Consider the following 20,000-nt stretch of genomic DNA (forward strand, 5'->3'; position numbering starts at 1 on the left):
CCAGTCCGTCTGAGTACTAATAATGAATAGGTTACATAAAGGTGGCATGTGGATTCAATAGTCTGATGTCACGTCCGCCCCGCAGCGAGCACCTTGGTTCTAAACAAAGAAAATCGGTACTTTTTATTCTTCATGCTGGCTAGAACTTTTTCACACGTCATGTGATCAGAATGCATAATAGTCAAAACATGATCAGATTTGTAATGTTTTTATGCTCTGGATACACTTTTATGCTCGTCGGAGAAGTATATCATAAGGGTGTCCGCCATTGTTTCGATAGTTTAGAACCAGTTACTAAGTTACTATGCGTCAGTACGAGGGAAGTGACGTCACGACTGTTGAAGCCTATTCTTTATTGACGAGCACTACTAAAAAAATAAGATACCACCACTCTGACACCAGAAATAAAAATAAATAAATAAAATTCCCTTTATTCATCCCCAAGGTGAAATTTGTCTTTAGGGCCTATCCCAAGGGAAGATTTGAATAACCCAGACGTCAGCCGCAGTGCAGCGCCGCAAAGTAAGCTAGGGCGAGGTGACTTGCTCAAGGCCACACAACGAGGCGGGTATTCGAACTCGGTATCTTTAGGGTACGAAGAAAAGACCGTACCGCTGAGCCACGCTGCCCTCACAAGGTGTGTATTCAGTCCTCCGAAAGAGTAGGTAGTTTTAAACTTCCAATGAAATAGGAACCATTTTTATGACATCACGATTTTCTTCCCTATTGAGCTTTTATATAGCACAATATCCACTAAACGTGCTCAAAGTGCTTTACAATGGGTCCTTGGCCAACAGCAACATATAACATGTAGGACGAGACATGACGCCAGTCAGGCAATATTACAATTTTTTGGGACAGACAACGCTGTTAACAGCCAGGTACTCATTTTCACCTGAGTACGGTGAGAGAATGTGAGTAAAGAGCCTTTTCCAAGGACTCAACTATGCGCCGAGCGCGAGGCTCGAACCGAGGACCTTCCGATTCGAAAGCGAGTGTCATACCACAAGACCACATAGCCGCACATGGAAGCATGAGTAAAGAGAAGATAAAATTTTCCTACATACATATGTCAGCATCCCCATTGCCGTGCCTAGCCTTCTGACGAGCTTGGACTGGAATCGAAGATCTAGATACTGGAGAAAAAAAAATATGATTAAATGATATGTAATTGATGAGCTTATAATTGAGCATTTATATAGAGCAAGATCCACTAAACGTGCTCAAAGCGCTTTACAAAGGGTCCCTGACCAACAGCAACGTTTAACATGTAGAATGGGACATGACGCCACTGTTAGGCGATAATACATTTTTTTCGAACAGAGACAACGCTGCTAACGACCTGAGTACGGTGAGAGAATGTGAGTAAAGAGCCTTTTCCAAGGACTCAACTATGCGCCGAGCGAGGCTTGAACCCAGGACCTTCCAATCCGAAAGCGAGTGTCATCGTAGCTATCGTTAACTTATAGCCTGACACTGACCAAAAAATGACGTCAAAATGCCAGTCTTTTGCCACAAAAGAAAAAAAATCGGGAGTTGTATTCAATAGTTCAACCAATGGGACCACTTGTTTCCATGAGCTCTACTAACGACAACTCACTAGGCGGTGCAAAAAAAAATAAAAAAATATGACGTCAGACTGCCAGTCCTTTTGGATTTCAGTATCAGGCTATAGATAGAATGCGCTTGGCCAAGGAGTTCACAACATTGCCATCCGGAAGTATAACGGAACAACACACAAACTCTGTCTAACCATGAACTTTTATAGTCTGGTTAATACAGTTTAGTGAGAACAACTCACAAACGCGGATGGCAAAAACAATAACAAAGGCCTGATTGACGTCATCTGCATACTATCTATATCATAACGATGGCTACGATTATATTAGTGGAGAACCCGCCATATTTGCGGAGACATAAAGGCTATGATGAACAATACTCAATTTACCAGTAAATTTTTGACCAATCAAAACATGGAATTTGTGACACACCTTCACACGTGCTCGGACAAACAAGGTTGGTTGTTTATAAACAGTGACGTGAATGAATTCGACCTTTCTCTGACCGCCAAATGGGTAACTAGTTATCACACAATATTCTCGATCATATTATAAACGTTTAAGTTTACACATAGATTTCTGTGTTAGTATTTTTCGTCAGGCGGTAGAACAGTGGGTATTTTATTTAGACACATACCATCGATAGTAAAACCTGTGTAGTTTGCTATGTTTACCAATCATACCATTGCTTACATTATGACGACTGTGTCCAAGAGGCGTGGTTATCTAAGTGTCTATTACACAACTGTATTGTGAAATTAACATAGATCGAGACTGAATCTTTTGAGACATGAAACGATCACAATCGGTCGGGTAATAAAGTCTGTAGGTGTGAGCTAATGGATCTGACAAGTGGTCGGCCAGGTCGCGATTCCCAACGTCAAATTAACTCTCTCCTTGCCAGCCATTTTCAGGATTTTCCCCAAAACTTCACACCCAACTAACACAAAAATATATTTTTTATCACTCAAACACAATAGCAGTAAAGTTCTTCCGGTGCATAACTTATTTAGCAAAACTTGCTCTACAACACACTGTTCATTTTCTTTAAATTGTGTGATGTATACAAAAGAAATTTTAATTAGAAAAATGTTGGTTGTATTGTAATGAATGTGACGATTTTCTTATAGTTGGTACGGAGAGGGTTAAATAGCCAATCATTATATCATAGCAAATTTTATTACTAATCATTTGAATCAACGGTTCAACAGTCGCACACTGCGCTTGGCTAAGAAACTCACAACATTGCCATCCGGAAGTATAACGGACCAACACACATAACGTTTATAGTCAGGTTAATACAGTTTCGTGAGAATTACACATATACGCGGATGACAAAAAACAATAACAAAGACCTGAGTGACGTCAACTTCATACTATCTATAAATAGAACGAAGATGACATCACACTGGTCTTTGTTATTGTCTTTTACCATCCGCGTTTATGAGTAATTCTCACTAAACTGTATCAACCAGACTATAGATAGTATGCGCTTGGCTAGGAAACTCATAACATTGCCATCCGGAAGTATAACGGACCAACACACAAAACTGTGTGTATCCATGAACGTTTATAGTCGGATTAATACAGTTCAGTGAGCATTACTCATAAACGCGGATGGCAAAAAACAATAGCAAAGGCCTGAGTGACGTCATCTTCAAACTATCTATAAGCGTTCAAGATTTCACATAGTTTTGTGTGTTGGTCCGTTATACTTCCGGATGGCAATGTTGTGAGCTTCTTAGCCAAGTGCATAATATCTCTAGTATCTTAGCGTTGTTGTGGCTTGTAATTTTAATAAATTTTTTGTGTGACTTTGCTAGTTGTGTTCACTTGTAGAAACCATTGGGCCCTCTGAAGCTCACAACATTGCCATCCGGAAGTCTAACTGGCCAACACACAAAACTCTGTGTAACCATGAAATTTGATAGTCTGGATAATACAGTTAAGTGAGATCTACTCATAACCGTGGATGGCAAAAAAAAATAATAACAAAGAACCGAATGACGTCAACTTCGATTTATCTATATGGGTGCTATCCTCTTCATAGTGTTCACACTGTGTTGGACACAACAAAGGGACATAACCTGTGATAAACGCATTCACCTATTTCAAGTTAACAACCAAATAAATAGTATATTTAAATATAATATGTTGAAAGGCCTTGGGGGTCAAGAGTTATGAGAAGAAAGGCATGCCAACTCACCACTATCCATGAATAAATGATTAGTTCTCCAACGACCATAAATGTCACGCCCATTTGATCAGACCCTTAAAATGTTTGTGTAACAACGGCCAGACTTTCTATCCCATTGTGATTGTATTATTAATTCATGCTATGCGTTTATAATTTTTTTTTAAAACAAAAAAATCATAACATCCCCCATGGGAAATGACGTAGATACCAACACACAAAACTATGTATAACCGTAAACGTTTATAGTCTGATTAACATAATTTATTATTAATATCATTATTATTATTTTATTTATTTTTTTCTTTTGTTTTTTTTTTAATTTATTTATTATTATCATCATTATTACTATTATTATCATGATGGTTATAGCTGGCTACGTAACACGTACAATGTTATGATATAATATACGCTCAGGTGAGGAACGAATTGGGAAAGTCCAAAGCCTGGGAATTATCAGCCCGTTACTGGAAATTATCAGCCCGTAGTTTTCGTTAACTTAGGCTAAGGCCACACGGCTAGTACCGATAACTAAAATCATATTAATCTTTTTCTTATATTATTAGATGCAGAAAGTGGAGATGGGTTGGCCATACCCTGCGGAAAGAGCCCTGCAATATTACCAAGCAGGCTCTCGAATGGAACCCACAGGGCAAGAGGAAACGGGGTTGTCCAAAACAGACGTGGAGGAGAAGCCTTCACCAAGATTTGTGCGTCTCCAACCTTACCTGGAGTGAGGCAAAGGTCTGTGCCGGGGACAGAAGAAGATGGAAGAGTGCTGTTGAGGAGCTATGCTCCGCCGGGAGCCGAGAGGCATAATTCAAAGTAAGACATTAGAATAATTTGTTCAGAGCGATGTAATGCTTTTTAGCCCAAAAAAATAAAAATTAAATTATAAATGGTATGCACTTGGCTAAGAAGCTCACAACATTGCCATCCGGAAGTATGATGCACCAACACACAAAACTCTGTGTGACCTTGAACATTTATAGTCTGGATAATACAGTTATATGAGAATTCGCTTCAACAGTCGTAAAGTCACTTCCCTCGTAATGACGCATGGTAACTTAGTAACTGGCTCTAAACTATCGGAACAATGGCGGACGCCCTTATGAAATGTTTCTCAGACGAACATAAAAGCGTATCCAGAGAAGAAAAAAAAAACATTTAAAATCTGATATATTTTGACTTTTACACATTGTGATCACAAGACATATGAAAAGTTCTAGCCAGCATGAAGAATAAAAATACCGAATTCTTTGTTTAGAACCACGATGGCCGCCGTTGCTGGGCGACGTGACATCAGACTATTGAATCCAATTACTCATTAACGTGGATGGAAGAAAAAAAAACAATAACAAAGACCTGAGTGACGTCATCTTCATTCTATCTATAAAACTCCTGACCGGAAATGAACATCAAATCTTGTCATCAAATCTAACATGGTTCCACCTACCTCAAAGGCGCTTGTAATCTTCAGCGAGTAGATCAAGGGTGCCATGGCGTAGGCAGCCAAAAGATTTGCAAAAATTCCACTGACTAACATGATCATGATTTGGGTACCGTAGAAATATCCTTCGGCTGGAAGGCCCAGCATCATGATGGACGACTCGAAACTGGCCAGGAGGGAAATGGCCACTGGTACGAAGCCCATCCGTCTTCCTCCTATCAAGTATTCTGTGTCAAGGAATGGATGGGTGGGAGGTGGGTTGGGGTGGGCGGGGGGTGGATGGGGGATTGGGAGGGGGGGGGGGGTTGGTACAGATTTGAGTGGTAATGTTATTGATGATGATGATGATGATGATGATGATGATGATGATGATGGTGGTGGTGGTGGTGGTGGTGGTGGTGGTGGTGGTGGTGGTGGTGGTGGTGGTGGTGGTGGTGGTGGTGGTGGTGGCAATAATAATAATAATAATAATAATAATAATAATAATAATAATAATAATAATAATAATAATAATAATAATAATAATAATAATAATAATAATAATAATAATAATAATAATAATAATAATAATAATAATAATAATAATAATAATAATAATAATAATAATAATAATAATAATAATAATAATGCTGATGATGATAATAATAATAATAATAATAATAATAATAATAATAATAATAATAATAATAATAATAATAATAATGACCACAACGACGACAACGATGATGATGATGATGATGATGATGATGATGATGATGATGATGATGATGATATTGATGATGATGATGATGATGATGATGATGATGATGATGATGATGATGATGATGATGATGATGATGATGATGATGATGATGATGATGATGATGGTGATGATGATGATGATGATGATGATGATGATGATGATGATGATGATGATGATGATGATGATAACGACGACGATACCTGAAGTAGTCTTCTGCCTGCCACCAGAGAACGCATAGTAGATACCGATGCCGAGAGAGACGACAATTGTGATGATGAAAACAACGATGTCGGCCACGTGAAATCCTGTTGCCATGGTGATGGGTTAATATTACGTCAGACTGTAATGAAGGGAGATAAACACAATATTTTAACATGGTACAGGGTCCACTATCAATTCAATTAGATAAACATACGCAAGAAAACAAATCTACCATTTTATGTCGCTCGGGATAGGGAAGAAAACTGTGATTTTTAAAAAATGGTTTCTATTTCATTGGAAGTGTAAAATCAAAATCACTCGTCCGGGAGAACTGAATGCATACCTCTCTGTAAATGATCTTCTGGTTTCAGAACGATGGCAGCTCACAACATTGCCATCTGGAAGCAAAACGGACAAACACACAAAACTATGTGTAACCTTGAACGTTTATAGATAGTTCGAAGATGACGTCACTCAGGCCTTTGTTATTGTTTTTGCCATCCGCGTTTGTGAGTTGTTCTCACTAAACTGTATTAACCAGACTATAAAAGTTCATGGATACACAGAGTTTGTGTGTTGGTCCGTTATACTTCCGGATGGCAATGTTGTGAACTCCTTGGCCAAGCGCATTCTATCTATAGTCTGGTTAATACAGTTTAGTGAGAATTACTCATAAATGAGGTTGGCAAAAAAACAATAACAAAGACCTTAGTGCTGTCAACTTTGAACTATCTATACTAAAATTCAAATTAGTAATCGCCTTTTTATCACATTGGAGAAAAAAAAACAAGTGTCTAATTTGTAATTTTGAAACATCTAGAAAATTGTTAATAACACGGCGGTTCAAATGAGCTGAAATCGTGAATTTCGGTTTGAACCATAGGAATACTTGCCTCTGATACACCCTGTTGATTTCCATTCATAAAATGTGGACGGTCCCTCGCTGCCTGCTCATTGGTCGTGATGACAATCGACTAGTGTCTGATTCCCTCTTCATCTTCAATATCTTTAAACTATTGCACATTTTATAACACGTATAGATAGTATGCGCTTGGCTAAGAAGCTCATAACATTGCCATCCGGAAGTATAATGGACCAACACACAAACTGTGTGTAACCTTGAACGTTTATAGTCAGGTTCAAACAGTTTAGTGAGAACTACTCATAAACGTGGATGGCAAAAAGTAATAACAAAGACCTGAGTGACGTCAACTGCATACTATCTATATCTTTCAAACTACTGCAAATAATGACATTTATATTATTAATATGTGTTTTCTCTGATATGATGACAGTGGGTATTCCATTGATGCACAATGTCTCTAGTGGGACTCTGTGATCCTGAAAGAGCAGCAGGCTTAGTGAATACAATAGACGTAATCCCCCCCCCCCCCCCCCCCCCCCATTTCCTCCCTTTTTACCAGTAAATGTTATCACACGGATGAGTGAACAAGCTTATGCTCTTTTGAATTTTCTTGTACCTTGACGTTTTCATCACTTCAAATTTCTAGCCAAGAATGCGTATATGCTTATTTAAATTGTCTCTCACATATTTACCATTCACTTTACCGCTAAGACAATTAATGTTTTGTATAGAAAAATAAATGTGTAAAATGATTGCAGTTTCAGAATTTTAATCAAATGTTTCATTTTCAAGATATTGTGCGATAAATGTTTGTGTTTTTCAAAATTGATTGTTGCCTTTAAAGATATAGATACAAAATTAATATTTATATGACATGAAAGTGCATTTGTTTAGCTTTGTATTGATATAATTTATATTGTATTTATCTAATGATAAATGCCCATTTGAGGCAATAAAGAAAAGAGCATAGGTTCACAAAACTCATATTTGTCTGCTTACTGAAGTGTTTTATTTGTAACCTGACACCAAGGGGATTAGTCAGGATTGTCCATCCAGCAACCGAAATTACAACTCCTAACCGCCGTGATAAAACAATACTTTTCAAGAAAAAAATATGAGGAATTGAATAAGTTAAAATTATTTTGTAGATCACAACTAAATCAGATGATATTCAATGGAGTTATCGCCCATTAAAGCTTCTAACTAATTATGATACTCGTAGGCTATTGGGAAATCAATACCTGCCAAATAACAAAATATATTGTTGATTTGTTATGAACAGGAATATAAAAAATCTTAGCTATCTTGTCTCAATTTAAAAGAGTCAATGTACCTTTTCAGATTTTTACTGCAGTAAATCTCTTCTTGTGAAATGCCTCGAAAACTGTTAAGAAAACAAAATATTAGTAAACAACAACAAATGGAAGCTACTAAAGAGATTAGTGAGAGGAAGACAAAGAATGACTTATTTAAATAACGTAAGAATGGCCAAATGTGATTTTAAAAGCAACACAGATTCCATGCGCACCGCAGAAGATCGTGATTCGTGGAGACAGCTGACCGGCAACGTGCTCAAGAGCACAAGCCACGATGGATGATGATGAAAGAAATAAACATGATTTGTAAATTACGGCTTATCGGTCCATCTAGTTTCCGTTCCTACTCGAGCCTTCCTTTTAATTTGTCAGGGAGTTCATGACCCAGACTAACGTTCTGTGAGAGATTTTTGCCTTTTTGATTTTGAGGCGAAGTCCTTTGATTTATATTTATTTGTCAAATGCCTTAACCATATCTACCCATTCTACAATTGTTTCTTTTTTTTCTTGAAGACCGTCACATATAATCGTGTGGAAAATATGTTATCTCGTACTAGACTTAGATCTGAGCTTTTTAATGAAATACTCCATATCAACAAGGGAAGATTGTATGTGCATGATGTTCCCCACATCAACAGTTTCTAAACAGTATAATATAATTAATAATTCATAAATATATTAAACGAAACTAATTCGACGGAGTTATTCAAAATAGGGATTTCATATGGAAAACAATTTATGTTGTTAAAGAACCAGACGTCTGTCTCTAACAGACACCATGATATTATTGGCTGATAATAACGATTGAAAAAGAAATAATGTACAGGTAGGGAAAGACATAGCCAAGATTTCAAATCTCGTATAAGAGATTTGTTTAATTTACATATTGACATTTACAAAACAGAATGTAGTTCAATGTTGCCTTCGTGCATTTGTATCGGAAAGCGGAACATCCAATTAATATGGAAGACAGTTTTGGATTCAAGCAGCGTTGTTAAAACATGAATCAGTCTCTCATTATCTTTCATCCATTCGCATAATTTGGATTTGGTAAGACATCAATGACGCATTGTTTGTAATACTTGCTTGAAAGAAACTCCTTGTCGAAGTGCTGATACAGAACATCACTTGTTGGAAGGAGTTTGTCAACGTCTGTCGTTTTGTGGATGAAAATGTTCATCCTTATGAGATCAATATTGTGTTCATTGGTTTCACCTTTGTATAGTTGGCAGTAGTTGGCATAGAAAGAGTCACATAAAGACTTTGATATATCTGTAATGGAACATCCACAACATTTGGCAATTCAGGAATAACAGGAGACAGTGGGATTTTGGTAAAGTTGTTATAACGTGATCCTCACGCCACTTCACCTCATTCTCCTGTGCGGAGTGGTTGTAGATGAGACACGAGAGATGACAACAGTAAGGGTCTCCCATCAAGATCTGTCCATTCCCATCATTGTCCATTCCTTGACACTATTCATACAGCACCTTGTTTGCTGTACTCTCCTTCTGTCTCCCTCCAAAGTTAATTGCATCATGGTTTTTGCCAATGTCTCATGGCGAGAACCATGACTAAACCAAGACAACTAACGACATGACCGCTTCCCTTTAAACTTGAAAGCAGATTTGCTGACAGAACCCGTAAATGTATGAAACAATACAAGAAATTTACAAGTCTCTTGGCCAATATTTGTAGCAATGCTATTCAGATTAATTACTTTCTTTGGCTTTCTTATAAGACTTAATACAAATATTAGCTGCTGGATTAGTGCAATGATATAATGCCAACCAACTAAGAGGATGACAATAACACCATATCTTTAGATTTGTTTAAGTCTGAATGATTGTGTTTGAAGGCCTTGCAAAATATGGACCAATATTGGGGTGTCTTCTTCTTCTTCTTCATGGTTTTATTGTCCCACGGCCGGAAATATCATTATAAGCTTGCAAAAATCTGTGATTTACAGTCCTTTTCTCTCTTTGACGTTTTCCATCACAAGCATGCAATACAGGTATTTGAAGAGTTCTCTTTATTGTATGCATTCATAAAAAAATGTTGTCAGTCCCTTGAAATTTTGACGAAATCAATCACACGTCGCCGACTGTTATGACCTCGTTTGTTGTTGTTTTTTGTGTTTTTTTTTGTTGTTTTTTTTTTTTTTTTTTGTTGTTTTTTTTTTGTTGTTGTTTGTTTTTTTTTTTTTGTTTTTTTGTGCTTTCTTTTATAGACAGAGGAATAAAACGGTACCAACCAACGTCTACTCTTGGTGCTAGATTCAGTCGTGTATGTAAGATTCTTGGTAAAGCACTTCTCAAAATTTTTGCCAAATATGTTTTCCTTAGTTGCTTTTTCTAATACACAATAAAGTAAAAAGAAATTATATTGGAGACACTGACTCTAATCATAGCCATCGTTAAGTTATAGTCTGACACTGAAACCCAAAAAGACTGGCATTTTGACGTCATTATTTGGTTTTTGCACCGCCTAGTGAGTTGTCGTTAGTAGTGCTCATGGAAACAAGTGGTTCCATTGGTTGAAGTATTGAATATAACTCACGATTTGTTTTCTTTTGTAGCAAAAGACTGGCATTTTAACGTCATTTTTGGTCAGTGTCAGGCTATAAGTTAACGATGGCTACACTAGAATCCTCTAAGACTGGCAGTTTGACGTCATTTTTTGGTCAGTGTCAGGCTATTAGTAACCGATGGCTACGCTCTAATCCACCATCCATTTCAAGAGCTCCGACAATGTTATCCATTGGATAATCCTCAAGATGATAAAACAGATGGAAAGGTCGATGATGCATACCTATATAATGATTTTAGATCACCGCTCGGGTTATCCAAAATATAAGACGTTTTCCCAAAGAAATTCTTATTCTCTAATGTCTTCTGGCACTTTCCTACTCACTTCATTCTCTGTTAAAATCAACATAAATACCAGCTCCACTCACTTTTCTGAATGTATAGTCCTTATTTGAATGTCTACGCGAAGTATCTAATGACTCCGTGTGCAAAAGTGTATTTTTTCCATACTATTAAAATGAGCTTTTATATTAAATTGAGATTATATATAGCGCAATATCAACTAAAAAGCGCTTTCCAAAGGGTCATTGGCCAACATCAACATTTAACATTTAGGACGGGACACGACGCCTGTTAGGCGATATTACAATTTATTTCGAACAGATAAAACGCTGTTATCGGCCAGGTACTCATTTTACACCTGAGACAGTGAGAGAATTTAAGTGAAGAGCTTTTTCCGAGCGAGGGTCATACCACGAGAGCACATGGCCGCACCATTAATTCTATATCTAACTACTCACAGTTTGGTGGGGGGTTTTTTTATCCAAGCTGCCAGTATCCAAGTAGACTAGAGTATGTCTTTTGACTGTCAAGACACGCCCACACATTGACATAATTATATTCATTTTTAACTTCAACTTATAATGCCAACACATAGACATAAAAGATCCCGAATAAATGGGAAAACTTCATTGGGTCTTTCGACTGCCTAAAAGAGACGTACATTGATTTCGCTATATTTATTTAATTTATAGCTTCAATTTATATCTTCAAGCCGCTAATCATGAAAGATCTCGGATAAATGGGATGATTTCGTCGGGTCAGAAAATAAACCTTTCACCAAACGCGCTCCAACCACTTTACAATGGGTCTTAAGCCAACAAATACACTCTACATGTAGGACAAAACATGACACCTGTTAGACGATATTACAATTTTTTTTCCGACAAAGACGTCGATGTTGATGGCCAAGTACTCATTTTACACCTGAGTACTGTGGGATAATGTGAGTAAAGAGCCTTTTTCCAATGACTCAACTATGTGTCGCTCGGAATTGGACTCGAACACACCGCCTCCCGATCCGAAGGCGAGTGTCAGACCACGAGACCACATAGCCGCACGTTTATAAATAGAATGTGACCCATAGCCCCGGGCTGGTATTATTGTCGGGATGAACAAGATGTCACAAAGTGAATATAAAACCAATACAGTACTCGCCGGATGTTTTGTTTTTCTATTTTTTTAAATCCGGTTAGAAGAAACATCCGGCAAATCAAGGCAGAATTGTCGTTTCCCATAATATTTCCAATTAGATGGATTTTATTGTCCAACATTATCATGATTACGACTTGGGGTGATAATTATTTATATTATACATAACGACGGGGGTTCTACTGGTATGCTAATCGTTTCAGTTTCGGTCGCTTTTACAGTCATACACCAAGAAAATGGATTTTGTTTTGTTTTGTTTTGTTTTGTTTTTTGTTCGGATTTTTAAAATGTTTGTTTTATTTAGGGAAGGAGGGGGGTCTTTTTTTTTTTTTTTTGTTGGGTTTTTTTTTAATGATTTTTTTTTGTTTTATCGTTTGTTTTGTTTTGTTTTGTTGTTTCCTTCCTTGTTTGTTTATTGGTTTGTTTCCTTGTTTTGTTTTGTGTTTGTTTTTTACGTTATATTTCATCGAATTCTTTTTTTTTCATTTACTGATTGATGGAGGCGTATGAAGGGTATAATCGGATTTCTTAATCACTCAAGTATTATAAAACAAACATGTTTATGTTAATGTTAAATGACCCATAGAAACCTGTCGAAGGACCATGGAAAAGAAATTAAGGAAAGCTGGCGTGTCCTGGAATACAGCCACCGCAAGACCCGCCGACCGAAAACAAAATGAAAAGAATGAAAATATCTGGTGGATGCCCTATGTGCCTCAAGGCCCGAAGATGATTAAGTTAGTAAGTAAATGTTAAATTTTTTAACAGAAGACAATAAAATTAGTTTCTTAGAGTCTAGGAAACGACATCTACTGTCTTCTGTTAAAAAAATTTAACATTACTTAATTACTTAATGGGGGGGGGGGGGGGGGGGAGAGAGGGGCTAACGCTTGAAACAATATTGTAGAAGATCATAATTATACTTGAAATGTTTTATATATATATATATATATATATATATATATATATATATATATATATATATATATATGTGTGTGTGTGTGTGTGTGTGTGTGTGTGTGTGTGTGCATAAATTATAAAAACAAAAACCATGAAATATAGTGCTCAACTTTTAGATAAAAGGAGCTATTTATAAAATATTTCAAGTATAATTATGATCTTCAACAATATTGTTTCAAGCGTTAGCTCTCATCAGGAAGTGGAAGTGCTTATATATATATATATATATATATATATATATATATATATTATATATATATATATATATATATATATATATATATATATATATATATATATACATATATATATATATATATATATATATATATGTGTGTGTGTGTGTGTGTGTTTGTGTGTGTGTGTGTGTACATATATATTTATGTATTTCATCTTTCTATAGCGCCACCGATTGGTCATGGCGAAGACAAACGTGCCTTGACGAAGCGGTGCTGATTTCACATTGCACTCTAACTGGTCAGGACGCAAATTCTTCCACTGCGCAATTGAACTCATCAAAGCTGTATTAACAACGTCTCAGTAGTCGAAGAACCACTTCTGATTTTTCGACGCATCGACGCTGTAATTACGATGTTAATTTACTCACAAATCTGTATTAACAGAACCGATAATATAGATAGTTCGAAGCCTTTGTTGTTATATTTTGCCATCCGCGTTTGTGAGTTATTCTCACAAACTGTATTAACCAGACCATAAAAGTTCATGATTACACAGAGTTTTGTGTGTTGGTCCGTTATACTTCCGGATGGCAATGTTATGAGCTTCTTAGCCAAGCGCATACTATCTATAGACTGATTGGTACAATTTAGTGAGAACTACTCATAAAAATGGCTGGCTAAAAAAAAGCAATAACAAAGAGCTGAGTGGCGTCAATTTCGTGCTTTCTATATAAAATGAGGAGCCTTCGCCTTATACATAGTATGCGCTTGGCTTAGAAGTTCATAACATTGCCATCCGGAAATATAACGGACCAACATACAAAACTATGTATAACCTTGAACGTTTTAAGAATGGTTTAATATAGTTTAGTGAGAATTACTCATAAACGCGGATGGCAAAAAGCGATAACAAAGACAACACGTCACCTCAATTCATTTTTGCCACATGGTGTTCGAATTTTCAACGCGCAACTGTGATTTAAATTAAATACTGCCTTCTACATATACACACAAAAGTACGGTCTAAAGGCCAGAGGTATGGCCTCTCTCAATTTATTAAATTAATATATAAAGCGTTGCTATTGGTTCTTGGTAGTATATTTTTACATTTTTGTGCATTTGCATATATAAATAGTTCGAAGATGACGTCACTCTGGTCTTTGTTATTGTTTTTTGCCATCCACGTTTATGAGTAATTCTCACTTAACTGTATTATCCAGGCTATAAAAGTTTTTGGTTACACAGAGATTTGTGTGTTGGTCCGTTACACTTCCGGATGGCAATGTTATGAGCTTCTTAGCCAAGCGCATACTTTAGATAGTATGCGCTTGGCTAAGAAGCTCATAACATTGCCATCCGGAAGTATAACGGACCAACACACAAAACTATGTGTATCCATGAACTTTTATAGTCGGGTTAATACCGTTCAGTGAGCATTACTCATAAACGCGGATGGCAAAAAACATCAAGAAAGACCAGAGTGACGTCATCTTCGAACTATCTATATGTATACATTGTCGCCATAGATTCTCAACTTTGTGTTTATACATTTTCATGCATGCCACGTCTGTAAACGAATTTCCATTTTTTTTTTTTTTTGGATGATTAAAGTATATATTATTATTATATTATTATTATTATTATTATTATTATTATTATTATTATTATTATTATTATTATTATTATTATTATTATTATTATTATTATATTATTATTATTATTATTATTAAATGCATGCATGAATTTCAATTTCCGTGGTATTGTTATTCGGCCAATGACCCAACATGATGACGTCACCAATTCGTCATGACGGATATAAACGTGCCTTGACGTAGAAATGCTGATTTCACCGTAGCCATCGTTCAGTTATAGCCTGACACTGAAATCCAAAAAGACTGGCATTCTGTCGTCATTATTTGGTTTTTGCACCGTCTAGTGAGTTGTCGTAGTATTGCTCAAGGAAACAAGTGATCCCATTGGTTGAACCATTGAACACAACTCACGATTTGTTTTCTTTTGTGGCAAAATGTTGACGTCCTTTTTTGGTCAGTGTCAGGCTATAAAAGTTAACGATGGCTACGTTTTTCACACTGCCCATATCAGTTTTTGAAATGAGTGAAAATATTTTTGGGGGGGGGGGTGGTTTTTTACTTCTATTTTTCTTTCTTGCTTTTCTGGCACCTTTCATACACACTTGTTCAGTTCTTTATCTTACACCAGTGCCTGCTCCTTAATTTCTTAACCAGGCATAATACGGAGAGGGGACGGAATTGAAAAATTGGTAACATCAGGATTTGTGGAAGGGAAGCGAGAATTTGGAGGACAGAGAATGGCATTCCTTAAAACTCTAAGACCGAACATATCAATGATAAACACAAACACAGAACACTGTTTTGTTTTGTTTGTTTTGTTGGGGTTTTATTTTGGGGGGGGGGGTTGTTTTGTTTTTTTGTTGTTTGTTTTGTTTTTAAGGGTGTTACAGCACTTGCGACACATTTAGGTCATATCAACTCCAGTAAAAAGAAGAAAATGGGAAAGTAAAAAGTTCTATTTACAATCAAAGCACCCATGAAAAAGTAAGACAAAGGGGAATTGGTTCAATTAGGGAACAGATGTAGATTCCAAGAGCATACCGTCAAAGTACTTAGTTTGAGATCACCTAAAAGTCTCATCCAGACACAAGCAAGGATCCCAATAAGAGAAATACAATCAAATGTTTACAAATCATAAGTTTTTAAAAAACAGTACAAAATAGAGAGATGATATACAAGAGAAAAAAATCTCCCAAAACTATAACTATACATTCGACTGTTTCCCTCCCAGCCAAGGACTCCGGCCAGGGTCATCAAAACTAAGTAATCTCATTCCAACACAAAGACAGAAAGCAATTGGAAAATTGATATCGGGGGATAGAAGACACAGCAAGCACCTCTCTGCCCACTGTGGGAGGTCGGGAACCCCACCAGTAAGACAGAACACATTAATTGTAATCACAAGCACAGAATACGACAGATGCTCTGAAGACAGATGAACAGCCACATGGATGAGAACGGTCGGCAACACACCTGACATGGCACGCCACACAGAATGAATGACAAAGTGGTAACACACCTGACATGCACGCCACACAGACTGAATGACAAAGTGGTAACACACCTGACATGGCACGCCACACAGAATGAATGACAAAGTGGTAACACACCTGACATGGCACGCCACACAGAATGAATGACAAAGTGGTAACACACCTGACATGGCACGCCACACAGAATGAATGACAAAGTGGTAAGACACCTGACATGGCACGCCACACAGAATGAATGACAAAGTGGTAACACACCTGACATGGCACGCCACACAGACTGAATGACAAAGTGGTAACACACCTGACATGGCACGCCACACAGAATGAATGACAAAGTGGTAACACACCTGACATGGCACGCCACACAGAATAAATGACAAAGTGGTAACACACCTGACATGGCACGCCACACAGAATGAATGACAAAGTGGTAACACACCTGACATGGCACGCCACACAGAATGAATGACAAAGTGGTAACACACCTGACACGGCACGCCACACAGAATGAATGACAAAGTGGTAACACACCTGACATGGCACGCCACACAGAATGAATGACAAAGTGGTAACACACCTGACATGGCACGCCACACAGAATGAATGACAAAGTAACTCGTAATGTGCCGTGACCGACTTGTACTCATTTGCAGGTCTGATAACCCAAATTATTATGGGCTTATTGTTGTAACGGAAATGCGCTCAAACCAACGTATTGCAGCAATGTCAAATCAAGCCCATATTTGCTCGGTTATCAGACCTGCAAATATTATGTGACCGTTTGGTAGAGACAAATACACTCGCATAATAAATATTGTTAACAAGTGAAATGGAATGGAAGCTTAAATTTGAGTAAGGAAGATAGATAACGTGGACGTTTCGGGTTTCCCCTTTGTCAACAATACACGATGAATGAAGCACTAATGACGAATGTATCATGCTAAACAACATGTTCAGGGGCGTCAGTTTGTTTCATTGTTTACAACGCTTTCACTAAGAACATCGGCCCCTATTGAAAACAGGCCCTTAACCCTCTCTTTACCAGCCATTTTCGGAATTTTCCACAACACTTCACACCAATCCAACACAAAAACAAACATTTCTTACTCAAACAGAAAAGCAACAAGCACATTCTATACGTAATATTGTTCGACAATATGCGCTCTATTACAGAATTTCAAGTCTTTATAGGTGTAGAAAAAAGAAATGAAATCTGGATGAGAAAAGTGACGGCTGCATCGTAACAAGTGTGACGATTTTCCAATCGGTGGTAAGGAGAGGGTTAACTTATATCAGCTGTGACAGAATGATATAAATGTCAACACTGTCCGTGACAGTCAGTATGAAATTAACGACCACCATGACAACAACTCGCACCGTTTCGAGCAACAACAACAACAACAACAATAACAACAAGAACAACAACAATCTGCAAGTAATGATCATACCAGTTTAAAAATTGGATTACTAAATGTTAGATCGTGTCGTAATAAAACTCAAGATAAAATCGACATTATTGAAGATCATAAAATTACTATTTTTGTCATCTTGGAAACATGGCTTATAATCATTCATATGATGACCCAGTTCTGAAAGCAATTACACCCGAAGGCTTTTGTATTAAATAATTTCCACGCATTGGTAGGAAAGGAGGTGGAATTGCAATTATTTACAACTTGTCACTCTTTGATAAAATATCATTCCCTCATGATCATTTTAGAAGTTTTGAGTACGCTGGGTTTGCCATTCATGAAAATAATTTTTAAAAATCGTTAACCTGTATCTACCGCCCACCACCAAGCCAACAAAACAAAATATCAACAATTGATTTCTTATCAGAGTTCGGAGAATTTATGTCAATTCAATCCATAAACAAAAAACATAATATTTTTATGGGTGATTTTAACATTGATTATTTCGAAAACAAAAATGAATCCAAAGTATTCCGGGAGCTTATTGATTCAAACAATTCTATTCAACTCGTAAGCGGTCCTACAAACAACCATGGCCACACTATAGATCATGTCATTACAGACATTGAACATTCTCTCTCCTCAACTGTCTTGAATATTGATAAATTAATATCAGACCATCATTTAATTGTGTTTTGCGTTTTATTCCCAGTGAAGCGTGAAATAAAAAAGATGATTACATCTCGTAAAATGAAGAATATAAACATGAACATTTTTAAACAAGACCTTGACCATAACGTTAAAAATAAACATGATGCAAATGGTCTCCACGAGTCAATTGTTGGTACGGTGGACAAGCATGCTCACTTAAAAACTAGAGCAGTATTGGTGAGACGTCAAGCACCCTGGTATAATACAGAAATAAAATTGACTGGATTAGCCAGGAGGAGGGCAGAAAGAAAATGGCTCAAGTCCAGAGATGCTGTTGATAAGAAACTGTACATCGCGGCTAGAAATGATTCGAAAGCCGTCAATTTCAGGGCCAAAAAGAAATTCTATGAAGCCTGAAAAACGTCGGGCGTTCGAGACAATTCTTTGCCTTGACCAAGGAACTGCTGGGACAACAGACGCAAGTAGCTCTCCCATCTTTAATCGATCGTGCAGATCTACCAACTCGCTTTTGTCAATACTTTAAAGAAAAAACGGATACCATCAGGAAAGAACTCTCATCTGAATCGATCCAAACAACAATTGACAAGTTTCATGGTGATACATTAACAAGTTTTTCAAAGATCACTGAAGCTGACTTAAGTGACTGCATTATACCGTCTCCAACTAAAAGTTGTGATTTAGACCCCGTAAATACTGCCATTCTAAAAAAGTGCATTGATGTAATTTTAACACCATCTACATGCATTGTTAATAATTCGTTGCAGCCCAGGTACTGTACCAGACATTTACAAAGCTGCTCATGTCAAACCCCTTTTGAAAAAACCTGATCTAGATTTTAAAAAACAAAAAACTATCGCCCTGTCTCTAATCTTCCTTTTCTCTCTAAAATCTTAGAAAAGCTTGTTTTTAAACGATTACTGTCCCATCTTAAAAATAATTGTCTTGAAGAAAAATTTCAGTCGACTTATAGGCAACATCATTTGATGGATTGTTAGGGTTGTTAATGATCTCCTCTCTGTTATAGACAATGGCTGAATTTGCTTGACCTATCGTCTGCTTTTAATACTATTGATCACAATCTTCTCCTCAAACGTCTTGAAATTACTTATGGCGTGTCTGGTGCAGCGCTTGATTGGTGTAGGTCATATTTGTTTAATCGTAAACAGATTATTACGGTGGATGAATATAGATCTGAGGAAATCATTCTTCATTGTGGGGTTCCCTCGGGTTCAGTACTTGGATCCGTTCTTTTTGTTCTGTACGTTGGCCCCCTGTCTAAAATCATCAGAAGGTTCGGTCTGTCTTACCACCAATACGCTGATGATACGCAATTGTACTGCGTTTCC

At 37.0% G+C, this 20,000-nt stretch overlaps 1 protein-coding gene across 2 annotated transcripts in view; it reads right to left on the reverse strand.

Moving 5' to 3' along the window:
* LOC144980801 (sodium-dependent multivitamin transporter-like) overlaps positions 1–11,746 on the reverse strand; it is a 44,124-nt gene extending 32,378 nt beyond the window's left edge. Inside the window, exons 1-5 of one of the 2 annotated variants that reach the window (XM_078928611.1) lie at positions 11,656–11,738; positions 8,345–8,395; positions 6,146–6,285; positions 5,210–5,430; positions 1,068–1,136 (exon numbers count right to left, since the gene is read on the reverse strand). In XM_078928611.1, the coding sequence (XP_078784737.1) occupies positions 1,068–1,136; positions 5,210–5,430; positions 6,146–6,260 (405 nt within the window). In that variant the 5' untranslated portion in view covers positions 6,261–6,285; positions 8,345–8,395; positions 11,656–11,738. Of the gene's footprint in view, positions 1–1,067; positions 1,137–5,209; positions 5,431–6,145; positions 6,286–8,344; positions 8,396–11,655 lie in introns of both variants that reach the window. The other variant, XM_078928612.1, reaches the window with a different exon arrangement.
* Between the last annotated feature and the right edge of the window lie 8,254 nt (positions 11,747–20,000).

The sequence above is a fragment of the Berghia stephanieae genome, chromosome 10, assembly GCF_034508935.2.
Source record: "Berghia stephanieae isolate SIO BIC M18660-M18661 chromosome 10, UCSD_Bste_1.3, whole genome shotgun sequence".
NCBI lineage: Eukaryota > Metazoa > Mollusca > Gastropoda > Nudibranchia > Aeolidiidae > Berghia > Berghia stephanieae.